The sequence below is a fragment of the Vombatus ursinus genome, unplaced genomic scaffold, assembly GCF_900497805.2.
Source record: "Vombatus ursinus unplaced genomic scaffold, bare-nosed wombat genome assembly UNPS02009132.1, whole genome shotgun sequence".
Taxonomy (NCBI): Eukaryota; Metazoa; Chordata; class Mammalia; order Diprotodontia; family Vombatidae; genus Vombatus; species Vombatus ursinus.
The window spans coordinates 3371498-3387181 of record NW_020948910.1 but is presented as its reverse complement, the minus strand read 5'-3'; the positions used below and the strand labels follow the sequence as shown (position 1 = coordinate 3387181).

Sequence of the window (15684 nt, the reverse complement as noted above, 5' to 3'; positions counted from 1 at the left end):
ATTTTTTTTTAAGGCCCAACTAAAACTCCATCATTTTCAGGAAGCCTTCCTCAAACTCTCTTAATTACAATGCCTTCTGTCTGTTAATTATTTCCTATTTATCCTGTATATATCTTGCTTTGCATATATTTGTTTGCATATTTTCTTCCACCATTAGATTGTAAACTGCTTGAGGGCAGGGACTATCTTTTGCCTCTTTTTGTATCCCCAGCATTTAGCCTAGTGCCTGGCACATAGTAGGCACTTAGTAAATGCTTATTGATTGATTGATGCATGATGGTAGCTCTGCAAAGTGGCTAGAACTAGATATATAGATTTGGGAATCATCTGTTTCTTGTATTGACTTCTATAATCTTTCCCCTTTCAGTTATTTAAATCATAAAATGGGATAATTATATAATAATATTGTAGTCAGCTTTATAATTCATTGCACAGATTGTTACTTAAGCACTTATTTTAAAACTAATAATCCATATCTGTGTAGCATGAGAGGAGGACTCTGGAATAAGAGGTCCTAGATTTTAATCCTGCCTCTTAACACTTACCTTTGTGACCATGGGCAAATCAATTCCATCTCCCTAGGCTTCAGTTTTCCTATCTATAAAATGATTGGGTTGGATTATGGCCTAAGAGAAGTTGAAGTAAGTTATAAACTGGGATTATGCCTAAAGATTTTGAGGGGTTCTCTCAGTATTTTATTAGAGCAGCTAGGTGGCACAGTGGATAGAGCACCAGGCCTAGAGTCAAGAAAGACCTGAGTTCAAATTTAACCTCAGACATTTACTAGCTTTGTGACCCTGGGCAAATCACTTAACCCTATTTGCTGCCTTATTTTCCCCATCTGTAAAATGATCTGGAGAAGGAAATGGCAAACCAATCTAGTATCTTTGCCAAGAAACCCCAAATGGAGTCATAAAGACTCAGACATGACTGAAAGGACGAAACAACAACAACGGTATCTTATCCCCCCCCCCCAAAAAAACCTAAGGCATCTTGTTAGAATTTCATGTGAACATAGTCACACAGAACAATTCAATAAATGAATCTTGCCTAAGGAGTATTATTTTGTATGAGTGGTGTGCTAGCTAAATACCTTCTGTTTATAACAGAAAGGTCTGTGTATAGCAAATCCCTTTAGAATGTCAAATACCACTGATAACTAAGGACTTTAAGAAGACTTGAAAAGTATGAGGCCTTTTGAGTTTTTGAATGCCATAACCTTTTAAAAAACTACTTTTTTTCAACTAATAAACATTCATTTTTTCCTTTCAAATTGAAAATCAAGAGAAAAAAAGAAAAAAACTCCTAATAAATACTCAAAATCATGCAGAATGAATTTCTATATTGGCCTATATTATACCTCAGTCTGAATCTTGAGTTCAGAGAAGAAAGAGGTCTTAAAACTGGTTTTGTTCTGTTTAGATAATTTTTCAGAAGAAGAAAATGGAAGAGATCAGGGACTACACTATGGGAGCACTAGAGGTTGAAGGGGAAGGAACTCTGTATTTCACAAAATGAGTCAAATGAGAGGAGGGGTATTCATACATAGAGGAAAGAGTCAAGGATATGGGCACCTCATGAACTTTACTTTCATCTGAACCGAAGTTGTTACACAGTAATGTTGATGACACATACAGAGAACATCATTATAGCATTTCATTTAACTCAAAAGGGAAATAGCTGATGACATTTAAAGAGGAGATGGGTGGGTTAAGAGGATAGGTAAGGAAACAATCATAAGGAAGACATAATTCAGCATTGGAGAGGCAAATGTGAAAGGGAGATTAAAAGGAAAGAAAAAATCCTAAAAAACTTGTGATGGAGAGTATGGCAAGTTGAAGAATAGGATGGCAAAGAGAGTTGAAACAAATCTTTTCAGTTATAGATCACAGATATTAGGCAAACTGCTTGGCTTTTGCAATCTTTTTTGTAAATAGGGGAGGGTAGGGCAAAAGAGAGGGAAAAGATTCAAGAAGACGGGATGGAAATTAAATTTTTAGCAGTCATAACTATTACCATGAGTACGATGAATGTACCCACAGAATTGAAGAAGGTAGCTTACTAGATTAGAAAACAGACTCAAAGATATTATTTATAGGAAAAACAAAGTTTTATAAAGACTTAAAATGGGGGTCCAGGACAGAATTTATTATGCTTCAGGTGAATTTAAAAACAAAACAAAAGGGGGGTAGCAATTATGATTTTAGCTATAGCAAATTTGGAGATTTAGGCCACAGCAAATAAAGAGGTGTGATAAAAAGAGATAAACTTGAAAAGCATAAAAGATAACAAATGCACATCAGAATTTAATAGGTACTCCACAGCATGAGGCTGGGAAGGGAGGGACTAAATATTTATATAGCATATACTATGTGCCTGGCACTATGCCAAAGTACTTTTTTTTATTAAACGAATACTATCTCATTTCAGCCTCACTAATGTGCTATTATTATCCTTATTTTACAGTAAAAGAACTGAGGCAAAGAGTGGTTAAGTCATGTACCCGGGGTTACACTGTTAGTAATTGTCTGATTGCTTGGAACTTAGGTCTTCCTGACTCTAGGCCCAGCACTAGATCTATTCCACCAGCTGCCTCTAGCTGCATAGAGTCTAAATACTTTTAAAAAAAAAGTGAATTGTATTTCAGGGAGAAATAGTACTCCTTGACTAGAATCTAGCCTAGGAAAATAAAACTACAATAGTGGGAGACTACAAGGTACCATTTTCATACTCAGACAAGTCTAGCCTGAAATAAATAATAAAGAAATTGCTGAGCTGATTAGTATATTTAAAAAATAAAACATGATAATTCTTTGGCAGTTACTGAATGAGATCAGAAAGGAGTTCACATACTTCTTAGCCATACATTACACCTTCACAAAAATTGACCATGTATTGAGGCACAAAACCTAACAAAATGCTAGTTAACCTATAGCCTTAAAAAAACAAAACAAAACAAAAACCTCAAATCATGCTCTCTTGATACTTTAGAGGACTTGTGAATCCCCTCTGTGTGGGTACTCCTCCATTGATGCAAATTGCAATCCATTCATATCTTCTAATCTTTTTGAATTCTTGTCTGTATCTTCTCATTAATCTTCCATGGATAATCTACCATACACTCTTAAAGACCTTCCTCTAGTCTTTGAATATCCATCAGACTCACTATGTGTTTGACATAGCTCTTTTCTTGGTATGGTCTTTTATGTCACTTCTTGTCCATATTTATATTTCACTTTTGCTAATATACCGCAGAATACTTAAATACTTTGGAGTTTTGCTTTGGGTCACCTACCATTTTACTGTTTCTAAGGTCATGATGATCCATTATTTTTACCTGCATTGTATCCTTGAATAACTAATGTTGTTTAAAAATATGAAATTTTGTATCAGGAAGCAAGTAGATATCTTTGAAAGCATTGAATAATTTTCCAAAGATATTTAAGCTAAGTATCTAATTCCAAGGCCTTCTTCTATGATCATCTCATTTTCTGTCTGCAGAATTTTTGCAAGATGTGTTGCTCATACAATTGCATGTTAAAATCTAGGAAATTTGCATCCTTCATCTTCCTGTTGTATTCCCCCTGCCTTTGTCAACTGATATGTTGATTTCTTCTGATTATTAATGGATTACATTTTGGAAATTTTGTAGTATCCCAGGGGCCAGGCCGTGTGCTGTCACTATGGCATCAACATACAGGAATGTTTGTAGAACCTCATTGTTTTTTTTTTTTTTATTGTTGTTGTTTGTTTGTTTTTACTTTTTGGATTTTATTTTTGGATTTTATTATACATCCTCTATGGCGGTTGGAAAATACCTTCACAGTGATAAATATCTGCCTTATGTCTTGTTTGATATATGATACTCAAACGATTATTAAACCAAGTTATCTTTATGGTTGGATCTATGGAGTTTTGAATAATCTTTACATTTCCGTGGGAGTCATCTTATGGGGAAGATCCTTCCATGGTATGCTTTGTTCTTCCAAGTCAGTTGCTGTTTTAGAAATTTTTTTTTTTTAAAGTAAGCATGTCGATATCTTGTATTTTTTCTGTCTTTCAGTCAGTTGTTACAGAAGATTTCAACTGTTATAGAAATTGCCTACATTATTGATGGCAAACCCAAATAGAGATGGGGGCCACTAAAATGTACATAAGGATCCTTGTGGACCACATATTGACTTAGAAATTCACCTTAATATATTTTATTAATTAAAAAAATATTTTCCAGTTATGTTTTCATCTGGTTTGGGTTGCATTTGAGAGTGTTATAGGCTGCATGCAGCTATGTGTTCAACACTTCTGGTCTACATGCTCCTTGTCTATCTATGTTTTTATTAGGTATATCTTTGATATGTACAAAGATTTTTTTATAGAAGATAAAATCAGTCTGTGAATTGGTGCTTGTTCTCATTCTTCTTAGTTATTTCCCCCCTTGTTAATAGTACTATTTGTGATTGTTTCCACTCCTTTGAAATTTTCCCTTTTTGATTTATTGAAAAATAGATTCCTTGTTTGCCTTAAAAGTCTTTCTCAATGAATGAACACCATCTATTTGTATTTATTTATTCCTTTTCTCTGTAAAGATACATCTTATATAAATAAATAGGGGAAAAAACAAGAATACTGTAAAAGAGACATTCTGTTTTTCATTTTCATAATGTTAACATTTTATTATAACATAATTTTGATATTTAATATAAGCTTTGTAAGTCTCTTTCTGGGCAAATCTAATTTTTGAGGGAAAAATAACTTTAACATGGTAGTATCCTAGTTAACCTTTTAGCATACAAAAATATTGAAATACTATGCCCCATAGTTGAACAGGATTACTTCTTTATGTGCTAATTTTGAGCTTCATTTAGTCTTCCCATCAAGTTACTTGCCCTCCATTTGAAGCTTGAAATGTAGACTCAAGCTTCTTGACCCCTGTTTGGTCTTACTGATAACTTACATGCACTGTATGTCTTATCATCTTAAATCTTCCTCTTCTGCCATCCTTTTCAACTCATTTATCCCAAATGCCTTCTGCCACTGTCTCCACCTTCCCTCTATCTAACAAGAAGAGGTGGCCCTTCTTTTCTCAAGGCAAACTGTCCTACATGTATAAGTAATTACATTCTGTCTCATCTTCTCCAACATCCTCTATCATCTTTACTCATTTATCTTCAAGCCCTCCCTGTGTACTGACTGTTTTCTTACTCCTTACCAACATTCACATGTCTCCCTCATCCTCTGAAAATCCTTACTTGATCCATCTATCCCTTCTAATCATTTCCCCATTTCTTTCCTCCCTTTTGTGTCTATTCTTTTTGTCCACGTTAGCTGCCCCCCACTTCCCTTCTTCTCCCTCTCTTCTTAACTGTGCAGTCTGACTTCTGACCTTGTCGTTCATTAAAATCAGCTACTTCTGGAGTTACTGCATCTTAATTGCCAAATCTGATTACCTTTTCTCAGTCTGCATCCTTTTTGACCTCTCTCCTGCTTTGATACTATCACTATCTTGTCCTGGATATTCTCTTCTCTGTTTACATGATGCTATTCTCTTCTAGTTTTCCTCCTTCCTATCTTATCACTTTTTAACAGTCCCATTTGTGAGATCTTCATCCAGCTCATACCCTTAGCTGTGGGTTTTCTACAGGTCTCTGCCCTGGCCCTCCTGTTATCTTTCTTTACTGTTTTACTTGATCATCTCATCAGCTCTTGTATATTCAGTGGTCATATCTATACTTATTTTTCTCAAATCTCTCATCTCCCACTGCTTATTGGACATCTAGAACTAAATGTCCCATAGATATCTTATAATCAACGTGTATAAAACTAAGCTCGTTATCTTCTCCCCTTTCCTCACCTTTCTCTATTATTGTTGAGGGCACTACCATCCTCTCATTCCCTGAGGCTTGAAATGTAGGATCCTTCCTTGACTCCTCACTTTCTCCTACCCTCCTTCCATTATAATCAATCACTTACCAAGGCCTATTGATTTTTACCTCTGTGATATCTCTTGTATATACCCCCTTTTCTGCTAACATTTCTCAACTCTATTGAACCACTTAACTCATTGCAATACCCTTCCAGTTGGTTTCCCAACCACAAATATTACTCTACTACAATCTATCCTACACTCATCTGATAGAAGTAGCTTTCCTTAATGATAGGTCTGATCATGCATGTCACCACCTCCCTTCTCATCAAACTCAGTGACTCTTTATTACTTCAGGGATCAAATATAAAATCCTCTGTTGGGCATTCAAACCTTTCATAACCTGTCCCACTTTTCCATCTTACATTTTTGTAATCCTTTCCCACCATGTACCCTGTGATCCAGTGACACTGGCCTCTTTGATGCTCCTTGAACAAGAAACTGTTTATCTCACAGCTTTGAGCTTTTCACAGGCTGTCCCCATGCTTGAAATTTGCTCCTTTCTCATTGCAGAGGCCTCCTAACTTCTCTCGTTTCCTTTATGTCCCACATAAAACCCTAACCTCCACAGGATTCCTTTCCTGGTCCATCTTAATTCTAATGACTTCATTCTCTTGATTATCAATTTAACTTGACTATCCCTTTTTGCACATAGTTGTTTGCATGTTTTCTCCCCTATTAGGCTGTGAATTCCTTGATATCCAGAATTGTCTTTTGCCTTTTTTGTATCCACAACACTTAACGTAGCATCTGGCACATAGTAGGCACATAATTAAGGTTTACTAATTGACTGAAATCATTAGATATGAGGTCTTTGCCTAAATTAACATCTTCATGGCTAGTTGAGACTTAAATTAGAAGAAACTACAGTTTCCAATTTTATTTTCTTTCCTATGGAAAAGGAAAAAAAAACACCCAAGTCTTTTTGTATGATAGCAAGAACACAAAGGTATTGTCAGTTGCTTCCTCTAAGAGTGCTACCTTGAGGTCATGATCAATAGTCTAGCAGTCCCTTCAGAAATTTGAGATTGGCACCTCTCAGAGAGAGGGAAAAATTGATTTTTCTCAGAATATTTTTTAAAGGGAAGTGTTCAAATTTTATATTCCTTTATATAATCATCTTTTGAGACTGTATTGTGTGGGAGATAGACACTTTGCCTTGAATTTGGTTAGGCCAAGGTTCAAGCTTCATCTCTGATTGATACTGATTGTGAAACAATTACAGAATATTTCAATTACAGAACATCTCAATGTTTTAGACTACTTTCTAAGATTGCAAAACAGTTACTAATCTTCATTGTTAGAATTTCTTTACTGGGAATACCTGACACAAACGAAACCAGAAATTGCCAAACAATTAAACAGACAAACCCACTCCCCCTACCCCCCAACCAAAGTTCCCTACCCACCTTTTATGGTTTCCTGTGTTTTTAATTCCATGTCTTTTAATGTGTTATAAACAGATATAAATCTGATACATAATACAATTTTTCAATAAAACTATTTTTTTATACTTAAGGATAGAATAGAAGAAAATCATAGAATCATCAAACACCTTCATTAGAGACTTTGCCACTTAACAGCTGTGTGACCATTGAATAAGTTACATCAACTCTCTGAGCCTCATTGTCCTCGTAGGTACAGAGGGTTGCACTAAATGACCTCTAATGTGCCATCTTTGTCTTGAATCTATAATCTCATTTGTACTTTCCTCCTGCTTTCCATGTAATTGGATGATTTTGCAATTCACAGATTTTTACAAACTCTTTCAGGAGTTGAATCTAATAGGATAAATCAATTTCCAAAAAGCAACTCTCAGTATTCAGGATAGGGAAGCCATGGCTAGAGAGTACTAGTAGATATGAATTCAGAAAACAGGGATTTAACAAGATTTTTAGATTATTATTATTTAGCATTGTGGTTTCTTAGGTGATTTTAGACCACATTTATGGAAGCAGAGCATTGAGTATGAAGGGAAACTACTGCTAGTTTTGCCTTGGTCAGGCTACATTCTTTATATTATGTTCATTTCTGGCTGTTAACTCCAGCTCTGGTACACATCTAGAGGATGTTGAACAAAGATGGAAGCAGTGCCATATGAGAAATTGGTTCAAACATCTGATGATGTTTAGCTTGTAGTGAGGAGAGTTTAGTGAGTACATGCTTGGGTTTAGATATTCAGAGTTATCATATGAAGCGCATTTTCTTTTTCTGCTTTGTGTCCCCTTATGTCAGAAGTAGAAGTAGTGAGCAGAAGTTACAGGGTGATAGATTAAGGAAATGCTTTCTCAGAACTGAACTGTCCAAAACTAAAATTTGATTTTATTACTAGAATTGTTCAAACAGAGGTTACCTTGACATGTTTGGGGTTAGTCACATATGTATTGGACTAGATTATTTCAAAAGACCCTTGTAAAATTAAGACTCCTGAAATCCTCTTTCATCTAGAAAATCTTTTTAAAATTGATGATAGAAAATCATAGGCAATAGTTTTAGGAATCCTTTTTTCATCTATCCTACCACTTAAAGACTTAGACTTGCCATTTAATTTGGATTTGAGTAGCCTGTCAATGCTTTATGAAGTATTTGCAGGTTGCCATCTTAATATTTTTATTCTGAAAACTTGTTTTCACAATCGTGTACATTGGGTTATAGGTTCACAGATATAGAATTAGGAGAGACCTTACAGACCATATGATCCAGGACACCCCCCTCCCACAACCACCCCCACAGTTATTGTTGAGGAAAATGAGACTTAGGGGAGGTAAGGTAAGTTGTTTAACGTCACACAAATAAGAATGTCAGATGCTTGATTATAACCCACATCTTTGGATTTCAGAGACAGGGTTATTGGTTTTTTCCCCACGTGCCTTACTGCCTCATATCAAGGCCTTGCTTTGAAGAATCCAGATTCTTCTAGAATTCTATATTTTAGACGTGTTTTCCTTGATGATTGTGATGGTACAGGTGCCCTCAATTCCTTTTCATCATTGCTTCTTGACCAGTTCTGTATATTGTAGTCATTTTATAGTGGCTATTATAGTCCTAGCTACTCTGGGCTACCTAGTGACAATTTACATATATTAGAAACCTTTTATTGAGAAAGAAAAGAGCATTTACACATCTTTTAGCCTTGGTGGTGGGATGTTTTAATAGGACAGGTTAATAATGTGTTATTTAACTAACTCAATATAATTTTATAATCCTAGTCCATTAAAGCTTTTTTACATTGTGTGTATATATCTAAGGCTCTCTGAATATGCCAAAGTGCTAGCATTTTTCCTAATTTCTCTTTTATAGTACAGAGTAATTAAAGCTAAATATGCCTTTCTTTGTGTAATGACCTAAATAACATGCCTATTATTGCTATGTTATGAACCTTAACAGATTCATGATCATAATTATAACTTTTTATGTATGAGAACAGTTGACATTTTTATGTAGTGTAGAATTTGGGTATTTGAGAATTTTAGTCATGCAAGTCACCAAACAAAGGATTTCATTTTTTTTCGATTATAAAAGAAATATTTTAAAAGACTCAGTAGACAACCGCAAGGTACATAAATGTTGATTTCACCAGGAAAGATTTCGGAAACAGAAATCACTGTATTTATTTCTATTATTGCTGCCAGATGGGGCCCATTAACATTTTTATATATTTTGGTGAATGTTTCCACAAGATAGCAATTGCCTATGCTTGCACTTTGTTTCATGAACCATTTTTTTTTTCCATCTTAGCACCTGGTGGAATTTTTTGCAAAAATAAAGGAAAAAATAAAAAGGGGAGGGAACATGGTTAGGGTTCATGAGAAGTATTTCCCTGTGATGTTTTGCTTGCTAACATAGATTAAGCTTTGTTTTTGTTTATTTTTGTAACTAAGTTATTTGATTTTTCAAAATGAGCCTGATAGTACACAATTTTAAGGGTTAACAAAGTCATTGGTTTCCATAAAAAGTGGTCCCATTTCTAAAATTTGAAGTGTTTGAAAGTCAGTGGATAAATTTGACTAAAAGTGATCAACTTTGCTTTCCTGAGCTAGAGACAATTTGGAAAACTAACATCATCAAGCAGTGATGAGCTCTTTCCAATTTAGAAGTTGTATTGAGGATATTATGTGAAAATAATAGCTTTAGATCACATTTTCTGAAGGAACTATCAGTTGCGATAATTTGAAACATTTTGGTTTATAGAACAAATTGTTATGAATTGTTCCTTTTTTTTTTACTAGAAGCTTTAAAAGTATCTGAATCTCCTAATTAACAACAAAAGAACTAATCGGCATTGTGGAATATTTATCCTCAATTATGAGAAGTTCTTTCCAGAATGGAATATTTGTCCAGAATCCTGAGAAATTCTTTCATTTCTAGTTAGGGATTTCATATACTTTTAAAGCTTCTAGTCAAAAAATAAAAATTCATGCCAACTTGTTCTACGAACCAAAATGTTCCAATGCATTGCAATGGGGGAAAACACTTTTTTTTTTTAAAATTTATTCCCTAAAAGTCGTTTTGATAGAGCTGTGGAAGAATGGAGACACTTCCATCGTGACCTGAATGACTTCAACCAGTGGCTTACAGAAGCCGAACAATTATTGCCTGATGCCCGTACTGCAGATGGCGGCCTGGATCTAGAGAAGGCTAAGATACATCAGCAGGTAGGGGCTGTTTTGTCAAAACAGGATTTGCTGGTCAGATACTTGCCTTGCTATTAGTGGCTTTTGATTCAATAACTTAAAAATGAGGTTTTGGCAGCATGGAAGTTATTTCGGTCTTTTATTCATTAAAAATATTCCTCTACCTATGTATCGATAATAATTTGTAATTACTTTGTCAGTTACAATTTAAACTCGGAATATGTTTAAGCTTTTTTTTTTCTTAATAGAGTAGGGGTGATGAGGAAGGAATGGCATTTTAATCAGGGTTTTCTCTGAATAGTGATATTAACAAAAGTGAGAGCTTTTATGGTAGCTACAAGAGTCATTTTTATTTAATATATTTTTGTTTACCAAATTAGGTCTCTAAACTCTTTTAATTTTTTGCCTATGAAGTTATTTTATTTAATAATATAAAAAGTTTCACTTCCTTGTATTTTATGGACTTAAATATTTAAGGGCTTCACTTGCAAGTTTGTTAGCATTTTCACTAATATTCTTGATACATGGCCCTCTAATTTAAAAAGTAACGGCAGCAAAATCATTCTTATTGAGGTAATCTTTTATAATAATGGTAAGAAATTAAATTTTAATTCAGACTATTGGTAAAAATAAAATTTAATTTCTTAAAAGTTTTGCGCATATTTTTAAATCTAAAGGTAGTGAGAGAAAATAAAGGAAATGCTTTTGGCTTGGGTTATCTTTGCGTGCATTTTTGCTTAGTTATAGACATTTATTTATGTTCCTTTATCACTCTGCCTACTCTCTCGCTTCCCCTAAGAATTTTTTTTTTTGAATAAGAAATTTGAATCTGGAATTAAATTTAAAAAAAAAAAACAGTTTCCTATGTCTTTGCATTGCGATATTTGCAGTTCATTGTTATTGTGTCAAAATAAGTAAAGCATTAAAGGTTATGAGTGTGATTATAAGGCAATTAATAAAAAAGTCTCATGAAAAACGGACATGGTTGGGAGAAATAGAAGCAAGTCTTTTTTTGTTTTTCTTTTTTCTTTTTTTTTTTTTACTAAATGTGATAGAGTCTCTCATGTAACCCTCTTTAAATGGTGCCTTTTATATTGGAACATTTTCCTTCCTTGCTTTATTTTTAATCTAGTAAAATGAATAAATTTGAATTAGCTCTGAAAGTACATTTATTCTTTCCTTTGAAATTCCCTTGACTTGCTCTAAAAGAGTTAACTAATGAGATGTGTTTTCTTTGTTAATCTTCCCATTCATAGGCTTCTGCAGTCTTTAAATTAATACTATACTACCTAGATGGGTTGAGAGTTTCAAAACAGTTTAATCTAACATTAGAATTTATCTTGGCTTTTGCATCTGTGGCAGGAACTTGAGGAGGGAGTCAGCAGCCGCCTGCCTAGTTTTTCACCACTAGTTCGAACTGGAAAAGACATCATTCACAAACTCACCAGTACAGTTGATGCATGTCTCTTGGATGAAAAGCTGACAAAGCTCTGTGAACGTTGGAATGCAGTTGCCACAGAAGTGCTGGAGAGAAAGCTTAGGTATCTCAGTCATAACTGCAGGCTCTTCAAAATTACCTGTAGAGAATCTTTTAGAAAACAAGATGAAGGGGTTCGATCCTTTTGTCCTCCATTGTTAGAAAATTTTCTGACATTTATTTTATGTGTACCTATGGTGCATTTCCGCCTGAATGTCATGATCCATTCATTTTTTACCTTAATGAGTATCAATCCTCCCTTTCGATTGTACCTGCTTAAAGGTAGATTGTATAAGGAAGTTCAGCTATTCCCAGTGTCCAATTTTTACTATGCAAGTACCATAAACATGATGCTTTTCCCAAAGTATGTGAAGTTGAAAACTATAAGTGGCCCCTTAGTACTTACTTTTAGGAATGTGATATTCTGTAGTTGATTGAGAGATGAGATACATATTAATTTCTTATAAAGTTTGTTAAGACTTATAGGATCATCTCTTCAGACCAGGCAAGACCCTTAAGAGATCATCAAGTTCAGACTCTTCATTTTGTAGATGATGGAACTAAGACTCATATTCTTCAGATCCAAGATTAGTGAAGGAAACAGTCACCCTGGATAAATTATGGATTCCTTAAATACCTAAAAGTGAGGCTAGTGACTTTGAATAGCTCACCCTTACTTAAATCCAATTCACTTGCATGTCATGGCATCACCTCACTGACAGTGTCATGGTCCTCTTCAAGAATGAAGGACAGACAGCAAGCAATTTGAAATAAAATGTGGAATGAATTTCTACAAATAACTGTTAATAATCCTGGTAGGGAAAACTTTTTTTTTGTATTGGTGACAGAGGAGTGGGAGGAGGAAGCTATTAATATTTCAATGGTCTATCAAGTCGGAAAGACTTCTAGGATGGACTGCACTTGTCTTTTCCAAGAAGTAACTAGCTAATTCAAAGAAGTTCATTAGAAGGTTAACCATCAAATGATATTGGTGGGCAGGGGGAATTAAAATTCATTAAGCCATTTGCTAAGGCATGAAATCCAGCCTCACTTTAACCTCCGTGGCCATCTGGGTCCAGTGGCTAGATATAAATGAAGACAATTGGAGATGGTCCAGGAATTTCAAAGGAGTTTCAAATTGATAAATCTTTGTAGAATGGATATCACTGAAGTAGCACTACTCATTCTTTTGCATGTCAAAATGATAATACATTCAATGAATTAAATATCCTTTTCAGTTTTTACAAATGAACCATTTGATTTGCTAAGTTTATTTTTAATTTTATAAAAAGATGTCATGATGTCAACCCATCTTAGGTTGATATTGCTGCCAAAAACATATGAACTTTATTGATCAATAACAATTTTTAATTCAGCAATTAACTATTATTGAGGACTAATAGTCAAATGCTCACACAGTTAAATACCACTTTGTTTCTTCTGCATGATTCTAAATCATCTAGATTCTATATCTAAATAAACTCTGTATGCTAAGTAAAATTAGGTAATATGCATGGTTTATGAATAAATACCCAATGACTAGTTAGTCCAAAACTATTTATGCCTATCTAATAATATCATTACCCAGGAATATTATGTTAGCATGTTAACTAGAATTTCATAGAGGACAATTTAAAGTCTTATATAAATCTAAATACAGTTAAAAATTAGTGATAAAATGGCTAAAAATAATTCCCTAGCAATATATATATATAATGCATACATATGCATATATATACATATATAATATACATACACACACACACATACATGATTTTTACAATATGTGTATGGCACATACACTCACACCAGACAAACAATACACACAATGGTTAGAAAATCATCCTTAGGACCAAACCTTGGTTCAAGTCCTTCCTCTAACAAAATACTGACTGTATGACTATCATAGGCAAATCTCTTCCTCCTTTTGCCTCAGATAGTTTTTTCTTTTTAATTAAAATAAAAAAAAATTCCATTCCCTATTATTGTGTTTATCATTACTTTGTTTTTCAAAATTAATTTGTGTATAGCAAGGATATTTATTATTTAATGATTAAACACTAAGTTATACCTTTGATTTCACTCTGTATTAAAAAAAGCAAAATTTTCTTTTGCATAGCTCATTTAGCTTTTTATAGCTTTGAGAGAGAAAAAAATGAAAATAAGCAAGGCAAGATTGTCATACAGTATGATACAGTATTTTAGAATGCTAATTCACTTCTTTTAAACCCATTTAACAGATGTTCTGTCATTATTGTTAATAAGAATGAATTGACACTTTTGACTTGGTCTGGATACAGTATTCTGTCAAACTAGTTGGTTTGCTCAATAATTTTCAATAATGATTTTTCTAGCCTAGAAACAAAAAATGAACTGCTACTGAAATTCAGAAAAAGGTTGACTGAAATTAATTGCTGGGTATCAAAGGCTGAAAGTGCCTTGGAAAAGACACCTTCATCTGAGATGGAAGATAGTGTCCAAGAACTACAGGCAAGTTATAGAATACCCTTTGTTTTTTTTTATCTCTTTGAAGTTTAAATGCAAGAATGGAAATAATGTAGCAGGATAATAGGGAGGAAAAAAATCTTCAATGTGAGGGTAAATAAAAAACATTAAAATATATTTGTAAAGGAACATTACATAGCATTATTAAGTTTAGCTCTGAAGGGGCACTAAGGGAAACTTGAAGTCATACTTTCAGAAGATTGTTAGCATAAGAGTTATTGGCCAGATGCTACCATTTCATTATTTGAAACAGACTTCTGATATTTTTATATCATGTAATGATTTGTGGCTCAGGCATGGTCTTTCTGTGTTAAGATCCAGCTCCCTAGAGCAATGTATACATTGAGTTGTGGAAACTTATAAATGATTGAGTTATATGACTAGTAACTCTTGGCAGTCTTTAGCCTTAATATTGTGTTCACATTAGGTACCCTTACATTATTACACTTTGATTCTTAATTGCTGCTTTGTATTTCTATTCTTTAAAATATTTTCATCTGAATGGGTCCAAATTAATCCTATAACAAGTATAGATAAAACTAGAGGCATTATTTTTTCTGCATTCTATTTGGTAAGTGTATTTTTATATAAATTTAAGGACATGCATTACTTTTTTGTTAGAGATTATTTCCTATGTAAAGAACTTCATTCCACAAGAAATTATTTTCGGGGATTGTTACTATTATTTCCTATCAGAGTGTAGTATGTTTATGCATGAACATTTTTTAAATGCCAAATCCATGATTTAAAGATGAGTTTTTTCTATTATTCTGCTAATGCTTGTGCAGCTGAGTTTTAACTAAAGCTCTCTTCTGCCCCCTTTAGGACTTAACCCAGCAGATAGAAGTACAAAAGGAAAATCTTAAGTGGTTGAACAAAAGACTACCTGAGCTGCTTACAATTAACGACTTGAGTATGAAAGAAAGACATTATATTTCTGGAAATATGAAAACTCTTAATATAAAGTGGAATAAGGTATGCCTGAAATGCCTTGCATGTTGTAGGTCCCCAATAAATATTTGTTGATGTGATTTCATTGTTGTAAGAATGATATCCTGTGATATTATATTTTACCTTTTTTTAAGGCACCCTCCCCCATTTTTCTTTTTGGGGTGCATATGATATTAATGAAATACAGTGAAATA

General features: G+C 33.8%; 1 protein-coding gene across 10 annotated transcripts in view; it reads left to right on the top strand.

The window, feature by feature from the left end:
• Positions 1 to 15684, top strand: part of UTRN (utrophin) — a 620052-nt gene that overhangs the window by 294760 nt on the left and 309608 nt on the right. For all 10 annotated transcript variants that reach the window (XM_027850670.1, XM_027850661.1, XM_027850663.1 and 7 more), the window contains 4 exons: positions 10428 to 10578; positions 11920 to 12098; positions 14389 to 14524; positions 15365 to 15514. In XM_027850670.1, coding sequence (XP_027706471.1) covers positions 10428 to 10578; positions 11920 to 12098; positions 14389 to 14524; positions 15365 to 15514 — 616 coding nt within the window. The remainder of the gene's footprint in view (positions 1 to 10427; positions 10579 to 11919; positions 12099 to 14388; positions 14525 to 15364; positions 15515 to 15684) is intronic.